The 27,490-nt window shown below is 48.1% G+C and overlaps 1 protein-coding gene and 2 non-coding genes across 3 annotated transcripts in view; all 3 read left to right on the top strand.

Moving 5' to 3' along the window:
• Positions 1 to 27,490, top strand: part of LOC146267632 (neurexin-1a-like) — a 195,087-nt gene that overhangs the window by 80,518 nt on the left and 87,079 nt on the right. Inside the window, exons 9-15 of the mRNA XM_084709264.1 lie at positions 489 to 872; positions 6,114 to 6,317; positions 8,214 to 8,240; positions 15,384 to 15,506; positions 16,020 to 16,401; positions 16,709 to 16,899; positions 19,677 to 19,850. Coding sequence (XP_084565390.1) covers positions 489 to 872; positions 6,114 to 6,317; positions 8,214 to 8,240; positions 15,384 to 15,506; positions 16,020 to 16,401; positions 16,709 to 16,899; positions 19,677 to 19,850 — 1,485 coding nt within the window. The remainder of the gene's footprint in view (positions 1 to 488; positions 873 to 6,113; positions 6,318 to 8,213; positions 8,241 to 15,383; positions 15,507 to 16,019; positions 16,402 to 16,708; positions 16,900 to 19,676; positions 19,851 to 27,490) is intronic.
• Positions 7,778 to 7,904, top strand: LOC146267635 (small nucleolar RNA SNORA49). The gene has a single exon (XR_014724694.1). It is a non-coding gene; the product is annotated as a small nucleolar RNA SNORA49 (small nucleolar RNA).
• Positions 7,938 to 8,064, top strand: LOC146267634 (small nucleolar RNA SNORA49). Its single transcript, XR_014724695.1, has one exon. It is a non-coding gene; the product is annotated as a small nucleolar RNA SNORA49 (small nucleolar RNA).

Genomic DNA, 27,490 nt, shown 5'->3' with positions numbered 1-27,490 from the left:
TTCATCACCAGACACCCCAGCAGACAGGGCTTGTTTGTTTGGTATTCAGGGGTGATAAAGGAGCGAACAGTCCTCTCTTCCTCCTCACCTTCTCCTTTCCTCCTCCCCTTCTCTTCATCTCCTCCCCTTCTTCTTTTCTCCCCCCGTCTTTCTCCTCTCCTCCTCCTCACTTCCACGAGCGCAGCACTCTGCGATCTGGGAGGAGGAAGAGGTTCCCAGATGAATGTGATCAAGCCGGGCTTAGAGAGGATCGTCCTGACTGAACCAGTCTAGTGAATCTCCTCTCTGATCATCCGTCCACTGATCATGAGGTTGTGTTGGTGCAGCACAGTTAGCTGCCTCCCTGTATGTGGTCTGATAACCACAAGCACAGATATTACAGGATGATCATATGACCGATCTTTCCTCCACCGGGTGAGGTTCTGGAAAAGCACACTGACTTTTACTCCCTACTGTCTCCCTCGTCTTCCCCCCTCCTCCCACCCAAGGAACCATCTCCATCAACACCCTCCGCACGGCCTACACAGCTCCAGGGGAAAGTGAGATCCTGGACCTGGATGACCAGCTGTACCTGGGCGGTCTCCCAGAGAACAAGCTGGGCCTGGTCTTCCCCACAGAGGTGTGGACCGCCATGCTGAACTACGGCTACGTGGGCTGCGTGCGCGACCTGTTTGTGGACGGGCAGAGCAAGGACGTGAGGCGGCTGGCGGAGGTCCAGCGCGCGGCCGGGGTCAAGCCCTCCTGCTCCAAGGAGCCGCCCAAGCAGTGCCTGTCCAACCCCTGCCAGAACAGCGGGCTGTGCAGGGAGGGCTGGAACCGCTACGTGTGTGACTGCTCTGGGACGGGCTACCTGGGGCGCTCCTGCGAGAGAGGTAAGAGGTGCCCCGCTAGCTACACCCCTGCATGGCTAGCCTGATGAGTGGCATTCTCACTAGCATTGTGGCTAACTCCCTGGCTAGCACCCTGGCTTGCTGTCTGGTTAGGATCCTAGCTAGCTGGTTCTGCTCTGCTGCAGATGGTGACTGCTCTGTCAGATACCACACTCTGGTTCTGCTCTGCTGCAGATCAGCCCCAAGCCATTATGGGGCCTTAAGCAGAATTGCCCCTCGGCGTCACCAATTATTATAATTTTTTCTTCATTACCGTATTTCTTTGATTAAACTACCTGTTTTAGCTAGCAGTGGACCCCTAGTGCAACACAAGATAATGTTCATTAAAAGGACATGCTGCTACTAGGTATTTCAGGGCATGCTGCTCCTACCGTATATCTGGGGCGGCGTTTATTACACAGTGTTAATTTTTTGTGCGGCGTTTAATCGAGGGCAGCATTAAATCGAAGATATACGGTACATTAAACTGTAATTTCATGTGCTCTTGGGGGCCCTCTGGTGGCCACAAGGGCCCTAAGCAGCCACTTAGTTCGCTTATGCCTTGGGCCGGCCCTGCTGCAGATGGTGACTGCTTTGTCAGAGACCACACCCTGGTTCTGCTCTCATGCTTCTGGGGAGATGCTGTGGAGAGAGACAGACAAGCAGGCAGGGAGATGCTGTGGAGGGAGGCAGACAAGCAGGCAGGGAGATGCTGTGGAGAGAGGTAGACAAGCAGGCAGGGAGATGCTGTGGAGAGAGGCAGACAAGCAGGCAGGGAGATGGGCAGACAGAAGGTAAGGACGGTAGCTAGTGTGTGATTGACAGCTGACAGGATGCTTCCTGTGTTGCCCTGGTCACGTCCTGCCTGCCATGCTGCCCTCTAATTGGCTGTCTTCTCCTGCTAACCAATAGGCTCATCAAATCAACCAGCCATGACCAGACTTGGAGCCCAATCATCCTCCTCAGCGCCTCTACTATAGAGAGAGGGGTAGAGAGAGGGATAGAGAGAGGGACAGAGAGAGGGACAGAGAGAGGGACAGAGAGAGGGACAGAGAGGGGGACAGAGAGGGGGACAGAGAGGGGGACAGAGAGAGGGAATAGAGAGAGGGAATAGAGAGAGGGACAGAGAGAGGGACAGAGAGAGGGACAGAAAGAGGGACAGAGAGAGGGACAGAAAGAGGGACAGAGAGAGGGACAGAGAGAGGGACAGAGAGAGGGACAGAGAGTGGGACAAAGAGAGGGACAGAGAGAGGGACAGAGAGAGGGACAGAGAGAGGGACAAAGAGAGGGACAGAGAGAGGGACAGAGAGAGGGACAGAGAGAGGGACAGAGAGAGGGACAGAGAGAGGGACAGAGAGAGGGACAGAGAGAGGGACAGAGAGAGAATGAAGGTGAGCTCCAGTAGTTTTGTTATTGAACTTGACTGAGTGACTAGTGAGATGAGTGGCAGCTGATTAATGTGACCTTGGCAACAATCTAAGGATGCTATTGGACATCACAGATATGTCCAATACAGAATAGAACTTTAATAGACTGCATGCACCTCCATACATTATATATAACTATTACACTACCACTACTCCAAAAATGTAAGGGAACACCTAAATAACACACCTAAATAACATATAGTCAAGATGGTAGAGATGGTAGATATGGTAGAGAGAAGAGGTGGTAGAGATGTAGAGATGGTAGACAGGAGAGATGTAGAGATGGTAGACAGGAGAGATGTAGAGATGGTAGACAGGAGAGATGTAGAGATGGTAGACAGGAGAGATGTAGAGATGGTAGACAGGAGAGATGTAGAGATGGTAGACAGGAGAGATGTAGAGATGGTAGACAGGAGAGATGTAGAGATGGTAGACAGGAGAGATGTAGAGATGGTAGACAGGAGAGATGTAGAGATGGTAGACAGGAGAGATGGTAGACAGGAGAGATGTAGAGATGGTAGACAGGAGAGATGTAGAGATGGTAGACAGGAGAGATGTAGAGATGGTAGACAGGAGAGATGTAGAGATGGTAGACAGGAGAGATGGTAGACAGGAGAGATGTAGAGATGGTAGACAGGAGAGATGTAGAGATGGTAGACAGGAGAGATGTAGAGATGGTAGACAGGAGAGATGTAGAGATGGTAGAGATGCAGAGATGGTAGACAGGAGAGATGTAGAGATGGTAGACAGGAGAGATGTAGAGATGGTAGAGATGTAGAGATGGTAGAGAGGAGGGCTGGTAGAGTAGAGCTCCTAGACTCAAAGTGTCACCTGTAATCCAGATTGACTGTAGATGAACTAAAGAACTGGAGCTTGACAGACAGGTCCTGGTGGCGGAGGTTGGGGGGATAGATAAACACTCTGGATGTCCACCTCTCTCTCTCACTCTCTCTCTTCCTCCTCTCTTTCTTCCTCTCTCTCTCTCTCTCTCTCTCTCTCTCTCTCTCTCTCTCTCTCTCTCTCTCTCTCTCTCTCCCTCTCTCTCCCTCTCTTGCTGTCAGACTGACATCTGTGGAGGCCGGGTGAGGTGTGGCGGGGGAGGGAGGGATGATGGCACAGTGCCTGCTGTTGTGATGTCTCCAGATTGCCTGGTAGGCTGGTAGGCAGAGGAGCTGTCAGACAAATTATCCTGCCCTGGCGAGCTGGCGCATAACACACCACCCGCCGGGAGAATACCGCCACTGCAAATGGCGGGGGAGGAGGAGAGGAGGAGGAGAGGAAGGGAGGATGAAGAGAGGAGGATGGGAAGAGGAGAGAGATCCTGCTTCTCACCCTTTCTGAATGCGAGGTTTTAATTAAACAGTTTTCCTCCCACGTCCAAAATGTCCAGGACTGATGTCTGTCTATCTGTCCTCCTCCTCTCTACCCTGTCTCTGTTCCTGTCTGTCTGTCTATTTGTCCTCCTCTCTACCCTGTCTCTCTTTCTGTCTATCTGCCTATCTGTCCTCATCTCTACCCTGTCTCTCTTCCTGTCGGTCTGCCTATCTGTCTATCTGTCCTCCTCTCTACCCTGTCTGTCTATGTGTCCCCCTCTCTACCCTGTCTGTCTGTCTGTCTGCAGACAGATACATGTTCCACCACATGCTGATATAGCTGCATTCACACTGGGAAAAGCATGTTTACATAAATACATATTTATGCTTCTCGACAGGAGCCCTAATGGGAATGGTATTTTCTTCACAATGATGATAATATATTTACTTGTGTCTGATGTACAACATTACACCTGTCCTGGAGTTAACTTCCTGTTCACTCTCACAGGTTCCTGAGCTAGCTGTCTCACTACAGGACAGCTAGCTGTCTCCCTGTCTCACTACATTAGAACTAGCTGTCTCACTGTCTCACTAGTCCTAGCTGTCTCCCTGTCTCACTAAATTAGAGCTAGCTGTCTCACTGTCTCACTAGAGCTAGCTGTCTCCCTGTCTCACTAGAGCTAGCTGTCTCCCTGTCTCACTACAGTAGAGCTAGCTGTCTCCCTGTCTCACTACATTAGAGCTAGCTGTCTCACTGTCTCACTAGTCCTAGCTGTCTCCCTGTCTCACTACATTAGAGCTAGCTGTCTCACTGTCTCACTAGTCCTAGCTGTCTCCCTGTCTCACTAAATTAGAGCTAGCTATCTCACTGTCTCACTAGAGCTAGCTGTCTCCCTATCTCACTAGAGCTAGCTGTCTCCCTGTCTCACTAGAGCTAGCTGTCTCCCTGTCTCACTACAGTAGAGCTAGTTGTCTCCCTGTCTCACTAGAGCTAGCTGTATCCCTGTCTCACTAGAGCTAGCTGTCTCCCTGTCTCACTACAGTAGAGCTAGCTGTCTCCCTGTCTCACTAGAGCTAGTTGTTTGCCTGTCTCACAAGAGCTAGCTGTCTCCCTGTCTCACTACAGTAGAGCTAGCTGTCTTCCTGTCTCACTACAGTACAGCTAGCTGTCTACCTGTCTCACTAGAGCTAGCTGTCTCCCTGTCTCACCACAGTTAGCTGTCTCCCTGTCTCACTAGAACTAGCTGTCTCCCTATCTCACTAGAGCTAGCTGTCTCCCTATCTCACTAGAGCTAGCTGTCTCCCTGTCTCACTAGAGCTAGCTGTCTCCCTGTCTCACTAGAGCTAGCTGTCTCCCTGTCTCACTAGAGCTAGCTGTCTCCCTGTCTCACTAAAGCTAGCTGTCTCCCTGTCTCACTACAGTAGAGCTAGCTGTCTCCCTGTCTCACTAGAGCTAGTTGTTTGCCTGTCTCACAAGAGCTAGCTGTCTCCCTGTCTCACTACAGTAGAGCTAGCTGTCTTCCTGTCTCACTAAAGTACAGCTAGCTGTCTACCTGTCTCACTAGAGCTAGCTGTCTACCTGTCTCACTAGAGCTAGCTGTCTCCCTGTCTCACCACAGTTAGCTGTCTCCCTGTCTCACTAGAACTAGCTGTCTCCCTATCTCACTAGAGCCAGCTGTCTCCCTATCTCACTAGAGCTAGCTGTCTCCCTGTCTCCCTAGAGCTAGCTGTCTCCCTGTCTCACTAGAGCTAGCTGTCTCCCTGTCTTACCAGAGCTAGCTGTCTCCCTGTCTCACTAGAGCTAGCTGTCTCTCTGTCTCACTAGAGCTAGCTGTCTCCCTGTCTCACTAGAGCTAGCTGTCTCTCTGTATCACTAGAGCTAGCTGTCTCCCTGTCTCACCAGAGCTAGCTGTCTCCCTGTCTCACTAGAGCTAGCTGTATCCCTGTCTCACTAGAGCTAGCTGTCTCCCTGTCTCTCTAAAGCTAGCTATCTCCCTGTCTCACTAGAGCGAGCTGTCTCACTAGAGCTAGCTGTGTCCCTGTCTCACTAGAGCTAGCTGTCTCTCTGTCTCACTACAGTAGAGCTAGCTGTCTCCCTGTCTCACAAGAGCTAGCTGTCTCCCTGTCTCACCAGAGGTAGTTGTCTCCCTGTCTCACTAGAGCGAGCTGTCTCTCTGTCTCACTACAGTAGAGCTAGCTGTCTCCCTGTCTCACTAGAGCTAGCTGTCTCTCTATCTCACTAGAGCTAGCTGTCTCCCTGTCTCACTACAGTAGAGCTAGCTGTCTCCCTGTCTCACTAGAGCTAGCTGTCTCCCTGTCTCACTAGAGCTAGCTGTCTCCCTGTCTCACTAGAGCTAGCTGTCTCCCTAGAGCTAGCTGTCTCCCTGTCTCACTAGAGCTAGCTGTCTCACCACTGGTGGTTCAGCTATCCATCCACTATAGTGATCAGTAATGCCACCCTTTCTCCTCTTGTTTTCCCTCCTTCTCCTCTCCTCCCCCTTTAGATGCTACCATACTCAGCTATGATGGCAGTAAGTTTATGAAGATCCAGTTGCCGTTGGTGATGCATACAGAAGCTGAGGATGTATCGCTACGGTTTCGCTCCCAGCGGGCCTACGGCGTTCTCATGGCAACCACGTCACGTGACTCAGCCGACACCCTACGTCTGGAGCTGGAGGCGGGGCGTGTGAGACTCACCGTCAACCTAGGTACCCCACACACACACACACACTCACTCACTCACTCTCTCACTCTCACACACACTCACTGACAGACACATACACACACATACTCCATACACTTATATAACACACAAACGCACACACACCCTGTGCTGCTGTGTGGAGTGGTAAAGGAGGGTAGAGTCCTTCATCATTCTGAGCCTGCGGGTCTCTGCTTACTGCCCCGGAGCACACAGACCCTCTCTCCAGCAGGGGCGCTCTACCCCACCCCACCCTGCCTCTCTGCCCTGTACCCTCTACCCCAACATGCCTCTCTGCCCTGTATCCCCCACCCTGCCTCTCTGCCCTGTACCCCCCACCCCCACCCCCACCCTGCCTGTCTGCCCTGTACCCCCCACCCCCACCCTGCCTGTCTGCCCTGTACCCCCCACCCCACCCTGCCTCTCTGCCCTGTACCCCCCACCCTGCCTGTCTGCCCTGTACCCCCCACCCTGCCTCTCTGCCCTGTATCCTCTCCCCCACCCTGCCTCTCTCCCCCCACCCCACCCCCACCCTGCCTCTCTGCCCTGTACCCCCCACCCCCACCCTGCCTGTCTGCCCTGTACCCCCCACCCCCACCCTGCCTGTCTGCCCTGTACCCCCCACCCCACCTTGCCTCTCTGCCCTGTACCCCCCACCCCCACCCTGCCTCTCTGCCCTGTACCCCCCACCCCGCCCTGCCTCTCTGCCCTGTACCCCCCACCCTGCCTGTCTGCCCTGTACCCCCCACCCTGCCTCTCTGCCCTGTATCCTCTCCCCCACCCTGCCTCTCTCCCCCCCACCCCACCCCCACCCTGCCTCTCTGCCCTGTACCCCCCACCCCTACCCAATCCTACCCCCTTGAACCCAGACTCCCCCATCCCCCTCCCAGAGCGTTCCCAGTGGGGGTTCTGTGATTGGCTCCCAGGCTGTATGCGGCCGCTCTTCTGCTGAGGTTGACGACACGCTGGCACCCTATAGGAGGAGGCAAGGGCTGGGGGCGGGGGTAGGGACGGTCAGAGAGAGAGAGACGGGAGGCGGGGGGGTGTAGAAAGACCCCCAGCAGACCAGACAGGTCACAGTGGTCTTCAACCCTGGTCCTCAGAACCCACTGTCCATGTTCTGTAGAAGCAATATAACGACCCATTTATTAGGATCTGGTGTGTTGGAGTAGGGAAACATCTAGAACATGCAGGACAGTGGGCCCTGAGGACCAAGGTTGAAGACCACTTTGACCTGTCTGGTCTGCTTTGACATTGGTTATCTGTCCCAGCCCCAGGCCATAGTCCTGGGGAAGATAACCCTGCTCAGGCCATAGTCCTGGGGCAGATAACCCTGCTCAGGCCCTAGTCCTGGGGCAGATAACCCTGCTCAGGCCATAGTCCTGGGGCTGGGTCAGATAACCCTGCCCAGGCCCTAGTCCTGGGGCAGATAACCCTGCTCAGGCCCTGGGGCTGGGGCAGATAACCCTGCCCAGGCCTTAGTCCTGGGGCAGATAACCCTGCCCAGGCCTTAGTCCTGGGTCAGATAACCCTGCTCAGGCCATAGTCCTGGGGCAGATAACCCTGCTCAGGCCCTGGGGCTGGGGCAGATAACCCTGCCCAGGCCTTAGTCCTGGGGCAGATAACCCTGCCCAGGCCCTAGTCCTGGGTCAGATAACCCTGCTCAGGCCATAGTCCTGGGTCAGATAACCCTGCTCAGGCCCTAGTCCTGGGTCAGATAACCCTGCCCAGGCCCTAGTCCTGGGGCAGATAACCCTGCCCAGGCCTTAGTCCTGGGGCTGGGGCAGAGGGGTCATGAGAGGAGGGGTGTGTTGGCGTGTCGTCCCCAGGGGGTGGGGGGTATGTTTGATGCTGCAGTTGTCTCCTTGAAGGAATCACATGTGCTCTATTCTCCCCCGTCTAGACTGTATCAGGATTAACTGCTCCTCCAGTAAGTTCATGTTCACGTCCTCTCACTCTTCTCCTCTCTCCTCCCTTCTCTCTTCTCTCCTCCCTTCTCTCCTCTCTCCTCACTCCTCTCCTCTCTCTTCTCTTGTCTCTTCTCTCCTCACTGCTCTCCTGTCCCTCCTCTCTCTCCTCTTCTCTCTCTACTTCTCCTGTATCTACTCCCTCGGGGTCTCTCTCTAAGTGTATCTCTCTAACTGTGATGTGTCTCCTGTATGGGTCTGAATGGTTGTGTTCCTTCCCCGCTCTCTCCTCCAGCTGTGCCTGCACAGCACACCGCTCCTTCACAGACTCAGAGACCAGGCACACTGGCTCAGTTCAATATAGGGACAGTTGAACACTCGTAGTTGTGAGTCAGTTAGAATTCCTGATATTAAACCAGAGAGTAGAGGGCTAGGTGGGGAGAGAATAGAGGAGAGGAGATGCATAGGTGACACAGTAGAGGAAAGAGGAGTGGATTTAATGAGGAGAGTAAACGTCTGTTGTTGCTAATTAACAAACCCTGACGCTCCTAGATCTAAACAGTCTGTCCTAGAACGCATCATTTCATCCCCACCCCCGCCCGTCCTCCTCGCCCCTCCTCTCCCAGTGTTTCCCTTGATAAATGTCTGTCTGTCCGTCTGTGAATACCGTCTGTCTGTCTGTCTGTAAATTTGGGAGACTTTTCTTGACAGAAAAGAAAAGCCAGAGTGATTTTAATTGTTCTCATTAACCTGCCTGTTCAGGCATGAAGACGAGGGAGTTGGGGGGGAGGAGGGGAGGGGGGGAGAGGTATCTTGTTACACACGCGTGTTCCGAACAGACTGGCCAACCAGCTCACAGTCTAGCTGTGTGACTGACAGACGTCCTGGCGGACGGTCATGTGACGTGTTTTGACTGGTGTTGAGCTGTGTCTGAATGATTGACAGACTCGCACACGTGTTGGCATTGTGACGACCACAGCTCTGTAATCAGACATGATTAATCACTGTGACAACAGAGAGGAATCCTCCAAATTTTGGGAAACACAGAGATATAAAGAGAGACAGAGAGAGAGAGAGAGAGAGCGATATAGAGACAGAGAGATAGACAGAGAGATAGACAGAGAGAGATAGAGAGAGATGTTTGGCTCAGTCTCAGATGAAGGGACTTTAATGGAGGTTCTTAGAGAGTTTCTCCAGTGCAGTTCAGAAGCAGACTGCTGTTAAACATCCAGGAGCTGCAACATCAATTCCCTTTTTTCCCCATATTTTCTCTTTATTATATCTTGCCCTCGTTTTCTCAGGCATTAATTAATATGTGTTGTCAGGCGTTGTGTTGCGAGGGGGGGTGGAGGGTGCCCATCACTGTCAATTAGGACCCCAGATCTCAGAGGCTGCCCCAAGCTGCCTGCACAAAACTGCCACTTCAGCTTAAACACTGTTAACAGCTGCCGTGTGACAACTACCTAAAAATATATTTTTCTCTCTCTCTCCCTCCCTCTCTCTCCTCTCTCCTTCTCTGTCTCTCTTGCCATCATTCTTTCCTTCTAGCTGTCTTATTCTCTCTGTCTCCTCCCCATGAAACACAAACACACACACACACACACACCTTCACCCTGATGACAGAACCAGAGCTACAGTGGGCCTGACAGTAACACTCACAGTCAGTCGGGCAGTAGGGTGTCAGTGTGGGGGTTGTTCAATTCCTCGCCCCTCACCCCACCTTCCCGCCTCCACTCAATCTGACATGAAGTGACAGGAACATGATTCGTTACGTGTCATTCAGAACATCCATGATGACGATATGACTGATGTTAAAACATCATTCATGACCCGTACTCATTATTCATGACCCACTCCAGAAAGTCCAGAAGCCCAGGAGTGGGATCTATCCTCAGACAGGGAGAGATGGAGAGGGAGAGATGGAGAGAGAGAGATGGAGAGAGAGAGATGGAGAGAGAGAGATGGAGAGAGAGAGAAAGAGAGAGAGAGAGGGAGGGAGAGAGAGAGATGGAGAGAGAGAGAGAGAGAGGAGAGAGAGAGAGAGAGAGAGAGAGAGAGAGGGGAGAGAGAGAGAGGGGGGAGAGAGAGAGGGGGGGAGAGAGAGAGGGGAGAGAGAGGGGGGGAGAGAGAGAGAGGGGGAGAGAGAGAGAGGGGGAGAGAGAGAGGGGGAGAGAGAGAGGGGGAGAGAGAGAGGGGGAGAGAGAGAGGGAGAGAGAGAGAGGGATGGAGAGAGAGAGAGAGGGATGGAGAGAGAGAGAGGGATGGAGAGAGAGAGAGGGATGGAGAGAGAGAGAGAGAGGGATGGAGAGAGAGAGAGAGAGGGATGGAGAGAGAGAGAGAGAGAGAGAGGATGGAGAGAGAGAGAGGGATGGAGAGAGAGAGAGAGGGATGGAGAGAGAGAGAGAGGGATGGAGAGAGAGAGAGAGAGAGAGAGGGATGGAGAGAGAGAGAGGGATGCAGGAAGGAGGGTGAAGGAAACCCAGAGGGAAAGGAAAAGTGAAAGCGGGAGCGGGAGGGGGAGGGGGAGGGGGAGGGGGAGGGGGAGGGGGCTTTAGTGGAGTGTCTGTAGTCTACTACAACTTGTCTGCTGCCAACTCAGATTCTGTAATGCAATTACTGAAAGAACCCAGATTATGCAAATGCCAGTTTCTCAGGATTAGTGGTTAGTGTGTGTTTGTGTGTGTGTCTGTGTGTGTGTCTGTGTCTGTGTGTGTGGCAGCAGAAGAAGACGTCATCTTGGATGGGTACTGTAGTTCAAATTGTGTGCAGGTGGGGGGTGCCAAGACTACAAGGTGGAGATAAGGGTACATGAGGGGGGTAGTTATAGAGGATCAGGGTTTACGAGGGGGCAGTTATAGAGGATCAGGGTATGTGAGGGTGTAGTTATAGAGGATTAGGGTATTCGAGGGGGTAGTTAAAGAGGATCAGGGTGTACGAGGGGGTAGTTAGAGGTGGAGGGAAAAAAAGTGTGCAATATGGATCTCGACTGCCCTCTGCTGGACGACTCCAGCATGTAGCAATGTACATTATTGTTAGATAATTTACTAGTTATTAACTAATAACTATGTTAGTCATAGGCCAACTCAGGTTATTTTCAGTTGATAGGTTAATTATTCCATAATAAATATATAATCAAATTCTTTATGATATTAGTGTCAAAAGGTATCTAGCTCTCATCGATTGAGACTAAAGTATTAACATTTAGTTGAGTGAGTTTATATGAATATTAACCTTTAGTTGAGTGAGTTTAGATTAATATGAACATTTAGTTGTGTGAGTTGAGACTAATATGAACTTTTAGTTGAGTGAGTTGAGACTAATATGAACCTTTGGTTGAGTGAGTTGAGACTAATATGAACCTTTAGTTGAGATGAATATGAACCTTTATTTGAATGAATTGATACTAATATTAACCTTTAGCTGAGTTAGTTCTAATATTAACCTTTAATTGAATGAGTTCTAAATATTTCCAATGGTCCCCACAGCGCAAGTGATATTTCCGAAATGGTAGTTAGCTAGCTTTAGTTAGCTTCCGGTCTAAGTTAGCTAGCATAATACTCGTGGCAATGCTACTATCATGCTACCTGTTAGCCAATTTTGAAGCAAAGTGAAACTCCTCCTCTGTGGAAACACTCTGAGGAGCTATGTGTTCTCACTTCCTGTTTGTGTTGAACTCAGTGTGTCTGCCATGCCACAATACCCCTCCCCCTCCCCACACATCTCCCCACTCTAACTGATTCTAGATGTCAGACTGGTAAACAGGCTGGTTAACAGGCTGGTTCTAGTGACCAGACCATTTACAGGCTGGTTGTAGTGGTCAGGGTGGATCTAATGGTCAGGCCATTTACAGGCTGGTTCTAGTGGTCAGGCCATTTACAGGCTGGTTCTAGTGACCAGAGGCCTCATATATGTATAAACGTTGCATACGCACGAAAAGCTTGCGTACGCTGGTTTTCACGCACACGGTGTGATGTTTTAAAATTAACTTGACGTGAGAATCTGCTGGCCATGAAGTCAAACGCACCTAATGTCACGTCCGTGCTGAATTAGCTCCGGCCACGCCCCCTTGTTCAACGGTGCACACACGGTGCACAGTCACATTCACTCCCTCATCACGTGCAAATAATGTTTTTTTTGTCTTCTGCTCTGTTGATGGCTGGCAAACAACAATCTTAGAAGGTCTTGGTCACTTGTGGCACATATTATTCACTCATTTTAAGCAATCAATCTACCTGAACAAAATTAGCTCGCTCCACCAACACGTCCGTTGTTATGATTGCTAAAATTTGTATTTCATGACATCGAAAATGACACAAATTGCGGTACAGCTGAACTTGAACTGATGTTTCGACTGAATGGCAATAACAAGGAACGTCATAAGTCACTGGCTAGCTTCGATTTTTGGCTCATTTTACCCTAATGTCAAAATATTGGTTTGAGATATAGAAGGGGGCGCCAAAAAAGTGCCAATTTTTACCATAAATGGTCAATGCGAAGCACCTCATGAATGCTAATCCAGTATATTAATGACCCTGGCATGCGATTGTTATTTACGGTGAATCATGGCAACAGGTGGGAAAAGAACAAAAAGGATTACAAAAACAAAACCTACATTATTTGGTGGCCACAGCTGCAGGATCACCACTAAAAAACCGTGCGAGTGGCACCATATTCACATGTTTCTTCATGCCGGTGTTGTTATGAACTGTATTAACGTTTGGACTGATAACGAGTGTAGCGATTGCGCGGGAGCTTCACGGCTGTATTTCCAGTTTTTGACATATGATGATATGCACAGTATTAAATAAATATATTTTGTTATAGGCTACACTGTGTTCTGCAGTTATCTAAAGGTAGGATATGTGATGTTTTCCTGTATTCCATGCAGTCAAGGTATCTCCCCCTCCTGCACTCCTGTAGTGGACAATCTGATGGTGAGACATACAGCGCTGAATTTTGATTTAAAATTAGTGTTGGACTGTACAAGATGTTTACGGAACAATTATCAGTCAGTACAAGCGCAAATAACACTGCTGATGTAATCTTCCTGATAATGATGAAATGTTTTTTTAGAAAAATAAAATATATAAATATTAAGAGTAATCAGTCTTCACACATTTACTTTCTGCAGTCTGACTACAGTATACGGTCATCTGTGTCGCCAATTCGCAGTCTCCAAAATGTGCGTAGGCCTGGACTCCCCAGCATCCTACGCCAGGATCCTGTTTGTGGACTTCAGCTCTGCCTTTAATACCATCATCCCCGCCCTGCTTCAGGACAAGCTCTCCCAGCTGAACGTGCCTGATTCCACCTGCAGGTGGATCACAGACTTCCTGTCTGACAGGAAGCAGTGCGTTAAGCTGGGAACACAAGTCTCTGATTCCCGGTCCATCAGCACCAGATCTCCTCAGGGCTGCGTCTTTTCTCCTCTGCTCTTCTCCCTGTACACCAACAGCTGCACCTCCAGTCATCCATCCATCAAACTCCTGTAGTTTGCGGACGACACCACCCTCATTGGGCTCATCTCTGGTGGAGACGAGTCTGATTATAGGTGGGAAGCTGACAACCTGGTGACTTGGTGCAGCCAGAACAACCTAGTGCTCAATGCTCTCAAGACAGTGGAGATGGTTGTGGACTTCAGGAAGAACTCAGCCCCACTCACCCCCATCACCCTGTGTGACTCCCCAGTCAACACTGTGGAGTCCTTCCGCTTCCCGGGCACTATCCTCTCCCAGGACCTCAAGTGGGAACTGAACATCAGCTCCCTCACCAAGAAAGCACAACAGAGGATGTACTTCCTGCGGCAGCTGAAGAAATTCAACCTGCCAAAGACAATGATGGTGCACTTCTACACAGCCATCATTGAGTCCATCCTCACCTCCTCCATCACCACCTGGTACACTGCTGCCACTGCCAAGGACAAGAGCAGGCTGCAGCGTATCATCCACACTGCAGAGAAGGTGATTGGCTGCAATCTGCCTTCCCTCGAGGACCTGCACACCTCGAGGACCCTGAGGCGAGTGAGGAAGTCTGTGGCAGACTCCTCCCACCCTGGACACCCTGTTACAGTCATTCCCCTCCGGCAGAAGGCTGCGGTCCATTAGGACCAATACTTTACGCCACATAAACAGTTTTTGCTCCCCAGGGAGCACCTACCTGGGGTCAAGTAACTTAAGCTTTTTAAAACCTTGCTTTTATCAACAGCGTACCTATCAATACCTTGGCGCAAACTCACACTTTCTGCATGTTCCAATGAGTGTTACATTATATAAAAAAACAAATATGACAGATCTTTCGACAGATCTACCAACACCTTGTAAGCAGAGATTTGTTAAAACGTTTGTTAACCGAGACCCTAGGTCGAGGTCAACAAGAAGTCCACATTTGCAGTTTGTCGTATTACCAGACTTGGTAGCCACCTGTTTGTTTATGTTTACTACACCAATTTGCACCGAACATTGCTCTGCTCTTTGTCGGATTTCAAAAAGCCAAACAACTTCCAAATAACTGAACGATATCTTTATTGAGGGAAGTCATTACTTCGATAGTTATTTTGTCGATTTATCACCCAGCCCTAGTATGCACCATCCTGCCAAAGTAAATTCCTTGTATGTGCAAACTTTCATGGCAAATAAATCCCATTCTGATTCTGAGATGGGTAAGAGTTTGCGTGGAGGACCGCACATTCTCGCGTTTTTTATTAATCACAACCTTTGCGTGGGAAGTGGTGTACGCACATTTTAAGCCTTGCGCGTACGCAACATTTATAAATGAGACCCCAGGGGATTTACAGGCTGGTTCTAGTGGTCAGGCTGGTTATATCCATCTCCCCCCCTCTTTATCCCACCTCTATCCATCTCTCCTCTCTCCCCTTGTCTTTCTACCTCTCTTTTGTCCCTTTCTCTCTCTGTCTCTCTTTTCTACCTTCTTTCTTTCCTTTTGTCAGTTTTTCCTGTTATTTGCTCACTTTTACTCATGTACTCTTAGTGTGTCTGTGTGTGTGTGTGTTTGAGTGTCTGACTAAGCTTGTGTGTATGAGTGTGTGCGTTAATGAGCATGTACGTGTGTGTGTATGACTGTGTGTGTGTGTTTATAAGCATGGAAGTGTGTGTGTATGAAGGTGTTTGTGTGTGAGTGTTTTAACCTTCCTCTGGGCTGTTCTACAGGTAAGGGTCCAGAGACTTTATTTGCGGGTCAGAACCTGAATGATAACGAGTGGCACACGGTCAGGGTGTTCAGGAGAGGGAAGAACCTGAAGCTTACCGTGGATGACCTGCCTGCTGTGGAAGGTACCTCCTTCTCTCCTCCTCCTTCCTTCTCCTCTCTCTCCTCCCTCTCCCTTCCTCATCCCTCTCGTCTCCCTCTTCCTCTCCTCCCTTTTTCTCCTCTCCTTCTCCCCTCCTCTTCCCACTCTCCCTCCTCCTCTTCTCCCACTCTCCCTCCTCTTCCTCTCCTTCTCTCTCCTCTCCCCTCCTCCTCTTCTCCCTCTTCTTCCTCGTCCTTTCTCTTCTCCCTCATTTTCCTCCTCCTCTTACACCCTCCTCCTCCTTTCTCCCTCCTTTCCCTTCCTTCCTTCCCCTTCTCTCCCTCCTTACCCTCCTCCTACTTTCTCCCTCCTCCTCCTACACCCTCCTTCTCCTCCACTCTTCTCTGTCACACACGTGCTCTTTCTCTGTCCTTTCTCCCTCATTATCTCTTCTCCTCCATGTCCCTTCCTTCTCATTCCCTTCCTTCCCCCCACCAAACCCTGCATCCTCCTCCAACACTCTCTGTTCCTCCGCCTGACCCCCTTCCTCCCCCAGGTCAGATGGCGGGTGACCACACTCAGCTGGAGTTCCACAACCTGGAGACAGGCATCGTGACGGAGAAACGCTTCCTGTCCCTCGTACCCTCCAACTTCATCGGCCACCTCCAAAGCTTCTCCTTCAACGGCCTGGCCTACATCGACCTCTGCAAGAACGGAGACATTGAGTACTGCGAGCTCAACGCAATGATCGGCTTCAAGAGCATCGTGGCCGACCCGGTGACCTTCAAGTCGCGCTCCAGCTACGTGTCGCTGACCACCCTGCAGGCCTACTATTCCATGCACCTGTTCTTCCAGTTCAAGACCACCTCCTCCGACGGACTCATCCTCTTCAACAGCGGCGACGGCAATGACTTCATCGTGGTGGAGCTGGTGAAGGGGTAGGTGGGACCGGAGAGAGAGACGAGCAGACACCTGCAGAAGATATGATGGGGAGAGACTAGGAGAGACCAGCAGGAGATATGATGGGGAGAGACTAGGAGAGACCAGCAGGAGATATGATGAGATGAGACTAGGAGAGACCAGCAGGAGATGTGATGAGATGAGACTAAGAAACCAGCAGGATATATGATGAGGTCAGACTAGGAGAGACCAGCAGGAGATATGTGAGGAGACTAGGGTGATATCAGCGGTAGCTGAAGTGGGTGTTGAGGCTGTGGGCAGATCCATAACGCTGCAATCTCTCAGGTACCTCCACTACGTGTCGGATCTGGGAAACGGAGCCCATCTCATCAAGGGAAACTCCAACAAGCCTCTGAACGACAACCACTGGCACAACGTCCTCGTCTCCAGAGACACCAACAACCTGCACACCGTCAAGATCGACACCAAGGTCACCACCCAGACCACCACGGGGGCCAAGAACCTGGACCTGAAGGGTGAGTCTGGCCACTGGGCAGGGGGGCAGGTGGAAGGGCTGCCTGAAGGGCTGGAGGAGGGAGGCTGTATTAGAGCTAGGGGGAGGGGGTCTGGGGTGGGGTAGTGGGAGATGGAGGAAGTTAGAGGTGCTGTGAGGGTATTTAAAAACCACATGGAGGCTACTGTAAATAGAGACATAGATAATATGATGCAGCTTATCTGCAGTAAATGGGATCCTCCACTAGAGATGCTGCACCTTTAGACAGTGTCAGGCTGTTTCACTGCATTACTCTAGACTGTCCACTAGAGGTCAGTGTTGCCACACAGCAGCAGAGCTCATTATTCCCACTAAGAGGTGTGGAACTCATTTGGGTTCGGGGGCCACATTGGTTAAAATATCACCTGAGGAAGGCCGAGAAAAATCAGAACAAGATGGAACTTGACACGTATTATAACAGGACATTCTAAGGGAAATGTTCCTATAACAGCCATACGAGGCAGATTGACACACATTACCACAACATGAAGGATCAAACTGGACCAGGGGTCTCATTTATAAAGCTTGCGTACGCACAAAACGGGGCTGAAAATGTGCGTACGCCACTTTCCACGCAAAGGTTGTGATTTATAAAAAACTAACTTGACGGGAGAATGTGCGGTCCTCCACGCAAACTCTGACCCTCCCGTAGGCCTACGCACATTTTGAAAACTGTTGGAATTGGCGACTCAAATTTTAAATACAAATTCAGCGCTTCCTCACCATCAGATTGTCCCCTACGGGAGTTCAGGAGGGGGAGATTCCCCGACTGCATGGAATACAGGATAACATCACATATCCTACCTTTAGATAACTGCAGAACACAGCATATAACTAAATATATTTCTTTAATACTGTGCAAATATCCTCATATGTCAAAAACTGGAAATACAGTTGTTAAGCTCCCGTGCAATAGCTACACTCCACGTCCTCGTTATCAGTCCAGACTTTGATAGATTACTGTTCATAACAAAACACTTGTGTTTTCAGATTGTATCTCGACTCGCAGTATCACTGCCACAGTTTACGCCACTCGCACAGTTTTTTAAATTGGTGATCTACAGGCCACCACATTTTTTGAGTTTTCGGGCTCCACCAATAGGCTAACAGTGTCTGAGAAGTTGTCATGCGCTATGATTCACCGTAAAGAACAGTTGTATGCCAGGGTCATGATGAGATACTAGATTAGCATTCATGAGGTGCTTTGCATTGACTATTATAGTTAAAAATGGGCGTGTTCAGGGCGGGGTACAATGCTGATTCACGTAAGCACACTTGTGGGTAATCTATGATTTATAAAGGGAACATTGCGTACAGGTGTGCGTACGCACGGTTTTATAAATCTGAATTTTTGTGTGCGTACGCCACTTTAGGCTTTTGGGCGTATGTACACTTTTAGTAAGAATCCTACGCACAGTTTTATAAATGAGACCCCAGATCTTTCATTTCACTACATCACACTGACATTTTTATTTAAAAGTATTTCATCCTAAATTGTAATGACATTTTTATTTCAAGGAGAAGAGGAAGGTAACAGCAAATGACCAATGGAACAACCATGAGAATCTAGGATCATCAGATACATTGTTTCTGATTAAAAATACACATCAACAAATTAGAAAATATATATCTGTGAAAAATATCAAAATACATATATACTGATTGTAGACATTCTGAATATCAACATCAGCCTTTTTTAAATAAACATTTTTGGATGCTAATTGGGAAAAGATTAGTACAGTACAGAAGCACTCAACTGAGTTCAGTATATGGTTACTGTTTAGAACTGTGTGACACCTCTTAGCTTCAACCAACTTCTCAATATCAGGAGTCTTAGAGCAATTGGCACTTTCATAATGTCCTTTCAGTGAGCATGTGATAAGTGAGAGCACACTTTGGATTTATGTTCATTATTGAAATGAAGTACTTTCAAACATGCACACTCACAGAGGCAATGCTGATGGAATGTGTGCAAGTCAACATTGGCAAATTAGTCTTTTACCACATAACTGCACTGTAAGTCAATCAACTCCATTTGTAGGTCGATTGGTACATCAAAGGGGTTACAAGAGAGAGGCGATGTAAATAGATTTTGGGCTGAAGTTCCGTATTTGAAAACACTGCTGATATTCTGTCTTCAGTTCTGATATTTTCATCTTGAATCGATCCATGTTGCCATCGTTGATGAGTTTCTGTTGAAATGCACAAACGTCATCATAGTACAAAGTTGATCTCCACTTTGCAGTTTGTGAGGTGTTCAAATGGTCAGTGATATTTACCATGAAGGCCAGATCCGGAATATGTTCCAGTTTCCGGTTCAGTCAGTGTTTCCCTTTCCCTTGATGTTTCAGGAACAGTCCATTTTCCTGTAGCAATCAATGAAAATGCTTAAGGACTATTCCCTGGCTTAACCATGGCACATCCGTGTGGTAGGGTCGTCCATGGCACATCCGTGTGTAGTCCGTCTATCCCGGCTGTGTCTTTAACCAGACGTGTTTCGGCTCCTTGAATACCTCCGCTGACGGCTTGAGACCGATACAACAATGACCCCCCGATCCGTGCTCCTACCTTTTTATACAGAGCTGTGAGGCAGCATGGAGGTGCAACATTTCCTCCTTTAACAGGCTGTGTACAAGAGGCTGATGTAACTATGTTCTGACCACCTTCTCTTCCCCCTCCCTCAACCCCTCCTCTCCCCCTCCTGTCCCCTTCCTCACCCTGTCTCGTCTCTCACCCTGTCCCCTCCCTGACCCCCTCCAGGTGACCTCTATATTGGCGGTGTTGCCAAGGAGATGTATAAGGACCTGCCTAAGCTGGTGCACGCCAGGGAGGGCTTCCAGGGCTGTCTGGCGTCTGTGGATCTGAACGGCCGGCTGCCTGATCTGCTGTCTGACGCGCTGGCCTGCGTGGGCCAGATAGACCGCGGCTGTGAAGGTGAGACACCAGGGGCAGTGTAACTCTGCAGACACTCCCAGACACCAGGGGGCAGTGTAACTCTGCAGACACTCCCAGACACCAGGGGGCAGTGTAACTCTGCACATGCTCAGACACCAGGGGGCAGTGTAACTCTGTACATGCTCAGACACCAGGGGGCAGTGTAACTCTGCACATGCTCAGACACCAGGGGGCAGTTTAACTCTGCAGACACTCCCAGACACCAGGGGGCAGTGTAACTCTGCACATGCTCAGACACCAGGGGGCAGTGTAACTCTGCACATGCTCAGACACCAGGGGGCAGTGTAGCTCTGCACATGCTCAGACACCAGGGGACAGTGTAACTCTGCACATGCTCAGACACCAGGGGGCAGTGTAACTCTGCACATGCTCACACACCAGGGGACAGTGTAACTCTGCACATGCTCAGACACCAGGGGACAGTGTAACTCTGCACATGCTCAGACACCAGGGGACAGTGTAACTCTGCACATGCTCACACACCAGGGGACAGTGTAACTCTGCACATGCTCAGACACCAGGGGACAGTGTAACTCTGCAGACACTTCCAGACACATACCAGACTCCTCCTCTCATAGAATGTGTCTTCCAATGCTCCATGATTGGTTATTTATCTGTGTCATGTCAATTCCAAGTATTCCTGTCACACCCTTCCCTGGCGTGTGTGTGCGCCTGTGTGTGCCGGTGTGTGTGTGCGCGCCTGTGTGTGTGTGTATGTGTGTGTGTGTGTGTGCGCCCGTGTGTGTGTGCCCGTGTGTGTGCGCCTGTGTGTGTGTATGTATGTGTGTGTGTGTGTGTGCCCGTGTGTGTGCGCCTGTGTGCGTGTAGGGCGTTAGATGGCTGAGCGGGTAGGGAATCAGGCTATTAATCAGAAGGTTGCCGGTTCGGTTGCCGGTTCGATTCCCAGCCGTGCTAAAATTTGACGTTGTGTCCTTGGGCAAGGCACTTCACCCTACTTGCCTCGGAGGGAATGTCCCTGTACTTCCTGTAAGTCACTCTGGATAACAGCGTTTGCTAAATGCTAAAATGTAATGTGTGTGCGCGTGGAGCAGTGTGCTGAGTCATGGATGACCATATAGTCACTCGTCATTTAGCAGAGGCTTTATCAGAGCGACAGACAGAGCATGCAGAGAGAATCAGACATCAGAAGTGCAGGGTTCTAACAGCGTTAGGAAGCATCTGTGTTCACCAGACACAGAGGGAAACCATCACATCTCAACTACCAAGCACAGTGAACAATAATAATTAGTGCTGTCAGTTTAACGCGTTATTAACGGCGTTAACGCAAACCCAAATTAACGGCGTCAATTATTTTATCGCGCGATTAACGCTCTTTTTGGCCTAGCAAACTTTGTAGTTTTTTTCACATGCTGTTGCAACAACTACCGACGTTAGAAAAACTACAACACCACACCGGATCTAGCTAGACCGGAAACAAAACATCAGGCACGCCAAACACGCGTTTGGCTTGCGAGCTGGCTAAAGAGTAGTAGCAGAGCCCGTTTACGGATATTAGACATTCTCTGGTAGTAGGCTAACGTTACGTTTTGAGTGGATGACGAGCGCGAGATGCCGAAATGGATGCCAATAAGATTCTGAATGGAAAGTTTGCTTTTAAAAAGTTGCCAAATGGTTCTATTGACAAGACCAGTGATCTGTGTGTTTTGTCGTTGTAAACTGAGCTATCATCGCAGCACGTCCAGTCTGAAATATCACTTGATGGCCAAGCACACAGCTGATGCAAATTCTCTGCCCCCTCGTCAAAGCCAGGCGATTGCAATGTTGTTTTCAATAAAAAAAATATTTGCACAAAGCAATCCGAACTACTTTTCTATGTTGATAAGAGCATTAAAATTTGAAAAAAGATTGGGACAAAAAGAAATCAGGGACATTTAGAATAGATAAAAATGTGCGATTAATTGTGATTAATCGCGAGTTAACTATGACATTAATGCGATTAATCGAGATTAAATATTTTAATCGTTTGACAGCACTAATAATAATATTTGATTACAATAATAATAATATCAACATTTATAGAGTAGGCAGCTCCCCCCCCCCCCCCCCCCCCTTTCCAGACTGGAACACATGCCGATGTGTTGGGAGTGACTGGGCTCCGCTACATCAAAGGACTGTGCCAGGGCCTATACTACACTATCTATATTACACTATTCAACTACACTATCTATACTACACTATCTATACTACACTATCTATACTACACTATCTATACTACAGTGTCTATACTACACTATCTATACTACACTATCTATACTACACTATCTATACTACAGTGTCTATACTACACTATCTAAACTACACTATCTATACTACAGTGTATTTTCTACATTATCTATACCACAGTATCTATACTACACTATCTATACTACACTATCTATACCACAGTGTCTATACTACAGTATCTATACTACACTATCTATACCACACTATCTTTACTACACTATCTATACCACACTATCTATACTACAGTATCTATACCACAGTATCTATACCACACTTTCTAAAACTGGTTGTTCCCATCCTTGATTGTGATTGGCTATATCGCATTCCATGCCGTTGTAAAATCCAGCATAACCTCACAGGTTGTCCTCATAACATTCTTTAACATTCCATATTACTGCGCATCGAATATTTCAAATTGAAAAAGACGGCAAAGGTGTCCATCTGGCTGTTGCATGGCAACGATGTATGTAGGAACTATACTTTGTAGTGGCGGAAGAATGACGGTTTATTATTAACAATTTTGTTTCTAATTGTTTTTATTTATGAAACCATATCAAATATTTGAAGCTTCGCGTCGTGCCTAACAACTCCCCTTACCTGTTTTAAAATCAGCGCAAACCACGGCCTCTTGGGGCTTATTGCTTAAATCTACACCACAGTATCTATACTTCAGTATCTATACCACACTATCTTAACCACACTATCTACACCACAGTATCTATACTACAGTATTTATACTACACTAGTGCTGTCAGTTTAAAAGCTTTATTAACAGCGTTATCGCAAACCCATTATAACGGCATACATTTTTTTATTGCGTCGATTAGCGTTCTTTTTGGTCAAGCAAACTTTTTAGTTTTTTTCACGTTGTTGCAGCAACTACTGACGTTACAAAAACTACAACACCCACATGGGATCTAGCTAGACCAGAAACAAAACAACAGGCACGCCGCACACACTTGTTTGTGCTTGTGAGCCGGCTAAAGAGTAAGTAATATAAGAGTAAGTAATAGGCGAGCGCGAGATGCTGAAATGGATGCCAACAAAATTCTGAATATAACATTTACTTTTAAGAAGTTGCCAAATAGTTCCATTGACAAGACCAAAGTGATCTGTGTGTTTTGTCGTTGTGAACTGAGCTATCATCAAAGCACGTTTGAAATACCACCAAGTACCACCAGGAGTCAGGTGGCTGAGTGGTTAGGAGTCGGGCTAGTAATCAGAAGGTTACCGGTTCAAATCCCAGCTGTGCAAAATGACGTTGTGTCCTTGGGCAAGGCACTTCACCCTACTTGCCTCGGGGGGGGAATGTCCCTGTATTTACTGTGAGTCGCTCTGGATAAGAGCGTCTGCTAAATGACTACATGTAAATGTAGGTACACAGCTGATGAGAATTCTCCGCCCCCTCGTCAAAGGCAGGGGATGGCAATGTTGTTTTCAATTTAAAAAAAAACCTTTGCACTAAGCAATCCGATCCTCTTTTCCATACTGATAAGAGCATCAAAATGAGAACAAATTATGGGACAAAAAGAAATCAGTGGACATTTAGAATACATTAAAATGTGTGATTAATTGCGATTAATCGCGAGTTAACTATGATATTAATGCGATTAATCGAGATTAAATATTTTTATCGTTTGACAGCACTACTAAATATACCACAGTATATATACTACACTATCTATACTACACTATCTATACCACAGTATCAATACTACATATCTATACCATGGTGTCTATACTGCAGTATCTATGCTACAGTATCTACACTATGGTGTCTATACTACAGTTTTTATACTATATTATGATACAGTGTCTATACTGCATATATATACTACAGTAGCTATACTACATATCTATACTGCATTATCTATACCACAGTATCTATACTACATAGCTATACTACAGTATCTATACTGCAGTATCTATGCTACAGTATCTATACTATGGTGTCTATACTACAATTTCTATACTACACAATCTATACGACATAGGTATACTACATTATCTATACTACAGTATCTATGCTACAGTATCTATACTACATTATATATACTACATATCTATACTACAGTATCTAAACTACATTATCTATACTACATTATCTATACTACATATCTATACTACAGTATCTATACTACAGTATCTATACTGCATATCTATACTATAGTGTCTATACTACATTGTCTATACTACATATCTATACCACAGTATCTATACCAGTGTTTCCCACACACAGACTAATTTGTGGCGGTGCACCACAGAATCAACATCGGCCGCCACATATTGCGTTTCGTAATTTTTATTTTTAACACTATTTAGGTTAAAACATGCAGCGTATTCGTTCAGCTGCATTTCCTTTCCCTGCTCTCCCTCCGTCTCTCTGTCACTCAGGCGTCTTTTCTCACATACGCACAGTCACAACGTCAGTACACGTTAGCAACGATGCATACATACACTGTTCAATTAAGACCGACAGTTATATCAGCGAGCCTTCAGCATTAGTGCCGTAGCGAAAAGTCTAGGAAAGTTGAGGCTACTTTTCGCTAAGTACCTACGAACATGTCTTAATCGAAAGTTTCCCTTTTTTCTTTTGGTGAGAAGTCTCAGGAGCTAGCTACTTACCTGGCGTCATGAGCCGACAGCTAAATAGTTATTTAGCACAAGCATTGCTACCTGAATATGCAGAAATTATTGGTTTGTTGTTGTTGATTTTGTGAAGGTGTGAATCATTTTGGATTAATATTTAATATAATAAAGTTCTGTGTTTGAAACCCCCCCCCAGTCTGACATGAAACAACCCCCCCCCCCCCCGACACAAATAGCTTTTTAATCTGTGGGAAACTGTGTATCTATAGTACATTATCTATACTACAGTATCTATACTATGATGTCTATACTACAGTATCTATACTACAGTATATATACTATGGTGTCTATACTACAGTATCTGTAATACAGTATCTATAGTACATTATCTATACTACAGTATCTATACTATGATGTCTATACTACAGTATCTATACTACAGTATCTATACTATGGTGTCTATACTACAGTATCTGTAATACAGTATCTATAGTACATTATCTATACTACAGTATCTATACTATGATGTCTATACTACAGTATCTATACTACAGTATCTATACTATGATGTCTATACTACAGTATCTGTAATACAGTATCTATAGTACATTATCTATACTACATGTCTGTTTTCATCTGTGAACGTGTCCCATGGCAGCCTGCATCCCTCCATTCTATCCTGTTCCTCTCTCTCTCTCTCTCTCTCTCTCTCTCTCTCTCTCTCTATCTATCTATCTATCTATCTATATATATATCTATATCTATATATATATCTATATCTATATATATATATATATATATATATATATATATATATATATAGATATATATATCTCTGTCTTTTGTTCACTCTCTGCCATTCCATCCTGCTATCCCTCCTTCCCTCTCTCCCTCTCTCTGTTGCATATATCTTTGTATCTGTTTCGTACCTCTCTCTCTGCCCTCAACTCTCTCTCTCTCTCTGTCATTTGCCTCTCTCCCCTTCTCTCTCAGCTTATATCTTTCTCTCGCACTGTCCCTATCTTCTTCTTCACTCTGCTGTTGTTACTAACAGACGGTATATTCTGCCTTTTCCGCTCCTCATGGTTTTGCTGACAGTAGCATTGATGAAAGCTGACTTGCAAGGTAGAGAGCTTTGGATACAGAGTCTGAACCCTCCCTGCATCTCTCCTCCTCCTCTCCCTGCATCTCTCCTCCTCCTCTCCCTGCATCTCTCCTCCTCCTTTCTCTGCATCTCTCCTCCTCCTCCTGTCCCTGCATCTCTCCTCTTCCTCTCCCTGCATCTCTCCTCCTCCTCTCCCTGCATCTCTCCTCCTCCTCCTCTCCCTCCATCTCTCCTCCTCCTCCTCTCCCTGCATCTCTCCTCCTCCTCTCCCTGCATCTCTCTTCCTCCTCCTCTCCCTGCATCTCTCCTCCTCCTCTCCCTGCATCTCCCCTCCTCCTCTCCCTGCATCTCCCCTCCTCCTCTCCCTGCATCTCTCCTCCTCCTCTCCCTGCATCTCTCTTCCTCTTCCTCTCCCTGCATCTCTCCTCCTCCTCTCCCTTCATCTCTCCTCCTCCTCTCCCTCCATCTCTCCTCCTCCTCTCCCTGCATCTCTCCTCCTTCTCTCCCTTCATCTCTCCTCCTCCTCTCCCTCCATCTCTCCTCCTCCTCCTCTCCCCGCATCTCTCCTCCTCCTCTCCCTCCATCTCTCCTCCTCCTCCTCTCCCTGCATCTCTCCTCCTCCTCTCCCTTCATCTCTCCTCCTCTCCCTCCATCTCTCCTCCTCCTCCTCTCCCTTCATCTCTCCTCCTCCTCTCCCTCCATCTCTCCTCCTCCTCCTCTCCCTGCATCTCTCCTCCTCCTCTCCCTGCATCTCTCCTCCTCCTCTCCCTCCATCTCTCCTCCTCTTCCTCTCCCTGCATCTCTCCTCCTCCTCTCCCTGCATCTCTCCTCCTCTCCCTGCATCTCTCCTCCTCCTCTCCCTACATCTCTCCTCCTCCTCCTCCTCTCCCTTCATCTCTCCTCCTCCTCTCCCTCCATCTCTCCTCCTCTTCCTCTCCCTGCATCTCTCCTCCTCCTCTCCCTGCATCTCTCCTCCTCCTCTCCCTGCATCTCTCCTCCTCCTCTCCCTGCATCTCTCCTCCTCCTCTCCCTTCATCTCTCCTCCTCCTCTCCCTCCATCTCTCCTCCTCCTCCTCTCCCTTCATCTCTCCTCCTCCTCTCCCTCCATCTCTCCTCCTCCTCCTCTCCCTGCATCTCTCCTCCTCCTCTCCCTCCATCTCTCCTCCTCTCCCTCCATCTCTCCTCCTCCTCCTCTCCCTGCATCTCTCCTCCTCCTCTCCCTCCATCTCTCCTTCTCTCCCTCCATCTCTCTTCCTCCTCTCCCTGCATCTCTCCTCCTCCTCTCCCCGTCTTGTTCCACCTCCATCTCTCCTCTCCTCCTCCTTTCACAGTCCAGGACATAAGCTGCATGGCACCACATAGCAGCATGCATAACATCTCTTTGTGACTTGTTTATAAAATATGAGGGAGTTAAAATATCTCCTGTTCAATGTGTTCACATTAACCAAGATATTGACCAGTTATCAGTAAGAAAGTGATAATAATGTCATAAATTGTAATGGACACAAAATGGGTGCTTTAGCACCAGTAACATTCATAAACATATTATAAACACTATTCATAAACATAAAAATGTTGCATAACAAACTCTCTTCAAATGATATAAAATAGGACCCTTAACATATATTTAAACTGTCATTGTGACTCCCTAGTACGGGTTTCTGTGCTTCTCAGTAATCAG

This window comes from Hypomesus nipponensis, chromosome 11 (genome assembly GCF_054491055.1).
Source record: "Hypomesus nipponensis isolate SF chromosome 11, ASM5449105v1, whole genome shotgun sequence".
Taxonomy (NCBI): domain Eukaryota; kingdom Metazoa; phylum Chordata; class Actinopteri; order Osmeriformes; family Osmeridae; genus Hypomesus; species Hypomesus nipponensis.
Note: the sequence above shows the minus strand (reverse complement) of the source record. Positions and strands in the feature narration are given on the sequence as shown.